Here is a 7,236-nt window from a genome sequence, read left to right on the forward strand (position 1 = left end):
TTTGTGAGGCTCCTCCCGCCCTGCACTGTCCCTGACACCAGTGATGTGCTGGTCTTCCCTAGTCCTGACATTTCAGAGTTGGAGCACAGAAATCCCACAAATACCTCAGGTATTTATTGAGCTTCAAGTGTCTACAAATACTAACTCGCTCCTCAACTTTGGCCTTGTGGAGTGTTACTTCCTAGTACAGGTGGGAAAACTCAGCACAATGACTTGCTCACAACTACACAGCAAGTAAGACATTGAGCAAAATCAAACCCAGTCTGTCGGCTCGCCAAGTCAATGAGCACAACTACGTAGACAAAAAAAAAAAAAGTGCCCCTTATCACACGGAGCACAACAGAAACATTAAAAATAGGAAGAACAATGCCAGCAACAGAACCAACACATCCGATTCACGGGACCCTCTGTATTTATTGAATTTGGGTAATAAGAGTGTAAGGCTATCAATCGAGACCCAGCATCACCGGATGGTGTACCTATCCCACTTTTTCTCGGGGTCGTAGGGCTCCCAGCGGCTGGCTGGGAAGATGTGTTTGTTTTTCTCGTACCAGCTGCGCAGCACCACCTTGCCCGCGTGCGACTCATCTTTCTCCATCGTGGCATCACTCAGCAGCCGCACATCGTCGTGCACGTCGAAGCTGAAAAGCGGCCCGCTCTTGCCCCGCGCCTTGGCCACAATGAAATCGTAGAAGGTGTGGTAGTGTGGCAGGATGATGTCCTCCTTGACATACATGAGCTGCTCCACACCCACCGCGCGCAGCTCCCGGAAGTCCCTGCGTAGCCCCTGAAGAACCCGCTTCAGGAACTGCTGTATGGTGCTGCCCTTGCGCATGCGCACCGTGCGCCGGTGGCCAGAACCATCCCAGTAGCTGAAAGTGATCTCCACCTCCTCGCCCTTCACTTTCTCGCGCTTCGCCTCCCATTCCTGCCGCAGCTCCTCCCGCAGCTGGTTCTCCTCCTCCTCGCGCTCACGGTCGGGCAGGAAGCTGGTATCCACATCGGGGTTCTTGCCAAAGTTCTTCTTGGGCCCACCACTGTGAGCCTCAGTGCCCTCCGCCCAGCGGCCATCCTCTTGGTCATCGTCCTCATCTAGAGTGAAGGACAAGTTGGAGATCTTCCTCTTGCGCTCACGCCGACGCTCCTTCTCTCGCAGCATCTCCAGCTGTAGCCGGCCCTGCTCCTGCTGTTCCCTCTTGGCCAGTTGCATCTCCCGCTCCCTCAGCAGGGCCTCCTGCTTGGCCTTCATGTCATTCAGGGTCACCAGGCCCACCGTACTGGACTTCAGCTCGGCCTCCACGGCATCGTAGTGTGCCGAGAACTTCTTGTCCACCTTGGATTTCATGATGGTCTCCTCTGCGATACGCTGCTTCAGCACCTCCATCTGTTCCTTCTGCTTCTCCCGCTTCTTGATCAGGTGCATTGCCCTGCCGGCCTCCCGCATGGTGCCCTTGTACTGCGCCATGCCTGCAGCCCAGCACAGCCCCTATGGCCAGACCAGTCTCTGTCTCTAGTAGCCTTCCAGGTCTGACATCAGATTCTACACCTAGGAACAAACAAACAAAACAAACGGTTGAGGCCAGAAGGTCTACAAGAGCATGCCTTAATCCCAGGCAGAGGTAGGCGAATCTCTGTGAGTTCGAGGCCAGCCTGGTCTACAAGAGCTAGTTCCAGGATAGGCTCCAAAGCTACAAAGAAACCTGTCTCGAAAAAAACCAAGGCAAAACAAATGGTTGAGAATCGGGCCGGTACAGCAGCGTCATTAATGATCTACACCATCACCTTGTGATAGAACTTCTTCTCTGTCGGATGATTCTGTCTCCAAGATGTAGTGATATTTCATTTGTATTTTAATAAAGCAAGCTTACCTGAAGATCAGAAAGTAAAATAGCCACACTGGTGAGCCATACAGACCAGGCAGTGGTGACACACACCTTTAATCCCAGTTGCCACACTAGTGCACCATAGAAACTCGGTGGTAGTGGTGCAGGCCTTTACTGCCAGCACTACAGAAACAGAAGCCGGGATCAGATAGGAACTTGGTCTCTTAGAGGTAAGAGCTTTAGTGGCTTGGCTGTTCTGCTTTTCTGGTCTTCAGGTTGAACTTCAGTATCTGTCTCTACGTTTTTATTATTTGTGCTACATTGAGGTGACCCAGTGTGGTAACTACTGGCCATGTAAGGCCCTTGAGTCCATGAAATGCAACTACTGTCATCAAGGAAGCAATTTTACTTCAAGTTGAGATAGCCTTGTGTGACTTCTGTACAAGGTGGATTTGAGGAGCTGTATGTGGAGATTGACCTACAGAGAAAACCCCTATACCACATGCTTCCCAGGTGTCTGCTCCAGCATAGCCGTGTAAGAGCAGGACACAAGAGAACCTGTGCCTGGGCTTGTGAGAACTGGCCATAGAAACCATATCTTCTGATGAAGAACGTTGGCCCTGCAGGACGGCACCTGTCTTTGTTGGCAAGCAAGGAAAGTGATGTGGGAGTGTCATATATCAATCTGTTGATTTCATTGGTTAAGCAATAAAGAAACTGCTTGGCCTTCATAGGTTAAAACATAGGTGGGAGGAGTAAACAGAACAGAAGGCTGGGAGAAAGAAGCTGAGTCAGTGAGTCGCCATGATTCTCCCACTCCAGGCCAACGCAGGTTAAGATCATTCCTGGTAAGCCAGCTCGTGGGCTACACAGATTAATAGAAATGGGTTAGATCGATATGTAAGAACTAGCCAATAAGAAACTGAAATTAATGGGTCAGGCAATGTTTAAAAGAATACAGTTTCCTTGTAATTATTTCAGGTAAAGCTAGCCGTGTGGGCGGCCGGGTGCTGGGGACGCAGCCCCGCCACCCTTATTTCAACAGGAAAGGAGAAGAGTTATTAGGGGCTTTTCTACATTCACCTCCTTGGAAAATTGTGGTGCTAGATTAATTTTCCATTAATGTTCTGGTTCATGGCAGGTCCTGATGAGCTTCCATCACTACCACAGTCCGAGGAGTGATTTCTGCATGGAGTGCTAGCTGCACTCACCTTGTGTCAGTGCTAAAGCACACAGAAGCAAATCAACACTGAAGTCTCCCTCCCTTGATGTGAGAACAAAGACTTCAGAGAAACTGCATGCAACAGAAGCAGGCTAACCACAAAATACCTTCTCCCCGCTTCAGCCAAAGCAGAAGAGAGACCGCCTAACTTAATGGACTCAACTTGAATTGACCACTTTCTACTAGTACCTCTTGTACCTTCCTTACCCTTTTGGAGCTCCGTGATTACTCCATGGACTCTGACACCCACACACCCCGTGACAATTGACATCCTCTTATCCAGCTGTTCCCATACCCCAAATTGGTCCCCCATGCCCTCTGGAACACAATGTGTCAGCAAAGTCATGGACATCCCATTTAACCTTCTGGGAGTAGACTGAAGCCCAGGTCTCCTTTAAGGACACTATTTCTCCACATAGCTCCATGAAAATGTCTTGCTCTGACATTCTCCATCATACTGAAAATATAAATGAGAGACCGCTTTTTTCACCAATAGCATCTTTGTTCTCTTTGCTGTTGCAAGCCGCCCTGGAGCTCGTGCTGCTCCCTGGCCTGCTGATGTCCCAACTGCTTGAATTCCCTGTCTTGCTAAGTCCTTGGAGATCATTAGCACATGGCTCCCTTGCTGCCTTCTCCCATCCTAGCCCATTGCTATCCTGGATGTCATCAGCAGGGGCCACCCGGTACCTTCACCTCACTTCTAACAACCTCTTCCCTTGTCCACTTATTCTCCTGTCCACATGGTGATACCTTAGCTCTTATCACAACCAACAGATTCGTCTTCAATTCCCTACATCATTCCTTTGCATTCATGTTCTCTGGTTGTCTGGATTCCAACTGTCCTCTGTTAGCCCAGACCTCCACATCCAAAGGCTCTCTACACCCGCCCATTATTGTCACACCCTCTGTACTTCTGCCTTTCCTACCCATCCAGGACCAAACGTCTTCCTAACCCTTCACACCTTTTGCCTGATGAAATTTTCATCTAAGAAATCCTAATCCTTGCTGGGCGGTGGTGGTACAACGCTTTAATCCCAGCACTTGGGAGGCAGAGACAGGTAGATTTCAGTGAGTTCAAGGCAGCCTGGTCTACAGAGGAAGTTCCAAGACAGTCAGGGTTACACAGAAAAACCCTGTTTTGAAAAACCCAAACCAAAAAAAAAGAAAAAAAAAGAAATAAAAGAAACTCTAATCTTAATTAAACCTGGAATTATCTATCAGCCCTTACATCCAAGTAGTTGATGACCAAGAAAATGAACGAACTGCCAGCCAACCTCACTTTAAATTCAAGACTATAGGCTCCACTGTCTGTGATAGCAAACTAAAAATGATTATAAAAAAAAAAGCAAAACAAAACAAAACTCAAACAAACCAAAAACAGCCAACCAAACAATGGCAACAAAAACAGACCAACAACTTGCTGGCCTTCGTTCTTGCCACTCAGCACTTTGTTTTGGAACTGTAAAAGCGAAAATACATGACTAGCTGCTTACAGTTTATTTTTGGTTATAATTAGACATGTGGCTTTATCAAAGGCTTTTTATCCCCCATTAATTTTTATCCGTGCATACAACACAAGCCATTCTTTTTGGTGTTCAGCCATGAAAGTTTCCACAAATGCCCAGGTGCCTGTACATCTTGGTAAACTGTAGTCCTCATTTCAGGAACACCTATGGTGGCATACCTTTGGCTCCAACAGGCCCTGGGGCTGCTTTCCTGATCACCATGAGCAGAGTGCTGCCTGAGAGCACAGAGCTTGGTCCAGTCTTAGGGTGGCGCTCCAGTTCCGTGCTGGGGTCCAGATAGGCACAAACAGCTGGAGCTGATAAAATCCTGAACTCTGCCATTATGCACCTCCCTGAACTCCACCCCCTGGCTGCAGTGCCACCCACTGCTGTGTTATCAGTTACTCAAACGAAACTCTTAGCCCAGGACTTCCTGTCTCAGTGTTGTGGTTGAAAGTTCAGTCTTCAAGACCAAACGAAGGAAGGAGAAAGGACTGATTGACTTTTGATCTGGGTGAGATCTTCCTGAAGCTCCATTGTAAAAGACTCTTGGCAACATCTTTAAGAAAAAGTTAAAGTGAAAGCAGTGGAGCTGTCCCAGCAGGTGGAACGCTGACAGCCCAGGTTTGTAGTCTCATGTACAAAGGAGCCAGAGGTAATGGCCCAGGTCTGCAGCCCAGCAGTCCTGCAGTGACAAGGGAAGCAGACAGCCATATCCCCACCGGGTGAAGCTTAGAGGCCAGCTCAGCAGCTGAAACAAGTCCCTCCCCCAACACACACACACACACACACACACACACACACACACGAACAATTTTTAGTATTTTACTTACAGTGAGACTGCCATCTTTCTGGTGCCCAGTGCTATGGGTTTTAGCTTGTACACAATCATGCACAGCAGTTTTTTCTATCCTTGGTTCCGCTTTTCAGTTTCAGTTATCTGCACCCAGGTTAGGACCACTTAATGCTTTTGCAGAGGACCTGGGTTCCATTTCTAGCACCCACATAGCAACTCACAACCATCTGTACCTCTAATTCCAGGGGATCCAGTGCCCTCTTCTGGCCTCTCCAGGCATTTGCGTGTATGTGGTACGCAGACATGCATGTAGGCAGATCATTCATCTACATAAATTTTTTAATAAAAAATTAATTATACGACTCAACAACAGCCCAGAAAACTTGAAATGGAAATTTCTGGAAATTAACAATTCATAATTTTTAATGGCACGGTGTCTGTCTTGCCATTCTATTTGAGACTTCCTATTGTCTATATATAATTCCTTCATGTGACATGTGACCTGCAAGGATTTTTAGCTTATCTTTTAGATTTGTAGATGTCCTTTGTAGAAAAAGAAAAACAGTTTTGATTTTGACGAAGTCCAATTTATCAGCTATCTATTTATGGATCATGTTTTTGGTATTTAAACCAAGGTCATAAAATCGGTTTCTTATGAGCTCTTCTAAAAGTTTTATAGTTTCCTATTTAGTTTTATGGCCCACTTTGAGTTATTTTAGAATTGTTTTGAAATTTCCATCTAAATGAATGCTGAACTTCCCTCAGCACTGGCAATTTTAAGTAACCAGTCTGCCACCACAATCATTCCTTCCTTCCCTATCTTTCTTTCTCCCTCCTTCTCTCTCTCCCCTTTCTCCCCCCCCCTCTTTCTCTCTCCCTTTGGCTGACACTTCTGGGTTCCAGGGCCACGCAGGTGTGGACAAGCCCTCAGAAGTTTCTAATGACCCCAGGAATTTTAAAGGACCCCACATGACCCACACGCAGCATGGTTGCATCATCTACGTATGATGCAGCTGCATGAGCCCTTGCATGCATGCATGAGATCCATCATCTGCGTATGATGCAGCCATGTCATCTCCCTGTGCACATGTGCTGGATGCTCCATCTTCAAGCGCTCTCTCTGCACACCGACCTCACCAGGCTTGTGCACCTCCCCCCCCCGATAAACTCCTAAGCGGGTTTGTTGTGTGTTCTGTGTTTTCTTCTCGCTCACACCAGGTAATTGCACTAGGAATCGAACCCAGGTCATCTCCCAAGGCAGGCAATCTCTGTGCCACTGATCTACCACTCCTACCACATTGCTGAAATTTCTAAAAACAGACCCCCGTCTCCCCAAATACTTCCCAAGACAAGTAAGATGCCCATTCTGATACAGGAAGTCCACTCTCCAACACACTACTCATAAGATGTAGGAGGTTCAGAGTTTACTAACTAGAGCTGTGCTTCATTTGTAACAAGAATTAACTGCCTGAATTTCTGCCACGCCAAGGGATTGTCTGTATCACCCAGGAGTTAGGATTGGGTCATTGGGCTTTAAGTGATCATGCCCCTTGTCCTCCCTGGCAGAACTGTGACGCAAAGGATCCTGAAATTCTGAGCAGTCACAGGTGGAGGTGCTATGGGTTAATATAAAATGCTCTCACAGATGTGTGTTTTGCAGGTTTGTTTCCCACTTGTGAGAAACATCAGGAGCTCAGGCCTACCTGAAGGGAGTGGGGTCACTGAGGTTGGGTCCTTGTGGGTAGGAGGTGTATTTGTCCCCTTTCTGTCATGCTTTCTTTCCTGGCCTGCCATAAAGTGAAGAGCTTTCTTATGCCACATGCTCCCATTGCCATGATGTCTTTTTCAAGCAAGTGGGACCAAATGACCACAGACCGAATCTTTTCAAAC

At 47.4% G+C, this 7,236-nt stretch overlaps 1 protein-coding gene across 2 annotated transcripts; it reads right to left on the bottom strand.

The window, feature by feature from the left end:
• Positions 1–463: 463 nt before the first annotated feature.
• On the bottom strand, positions 464–5,443 carry Fam50b (family with sequence similarity 50 member B). Of its 2 annotated transcripts, none has more exons than XM_075970956.1 (2): positions 5,384–5,443; positions 464–1,546 (listed from the first exon to the last, which is right to left on the bottom strand). In XM_075970956.1, the coding sequence occupies exon 2, from the start codon at positions 1,463–1,465 to the stop codon at positions 464–466; it is 1,002 nt and encodes a 333-aa protein (XP_075827071.1). In that variant the 5' UTR covers positions 1,466–1,546; positions 5,384–5,443. The 2 variants fall into 2 exon arrangements, with proteins under 2 accessions (XP_075827071.1, XP_075827072.1); XM_075970957.1 differs by lacking the exon at positions 5,384–5,443 and adding an exon at positions 4,730–4,846.
• Positions 5,444–7,236: the final 1,793 nt, after the last annotated feature.

This window comes from Microtus pennsylvanicus, chromosome 4, assembly GCF_037038515.1.
Source record: "Microtus pennsylvanicus isolate mMicPen1 chromosome 4, mMicPen1.hap1, whole genome shotgun sequence".
NCBI lineage: Eukaryota > Metazoa > Chordata > Mammalia > Rodentia > Cricetidae > Microtus > Microtus pennsylvanicus.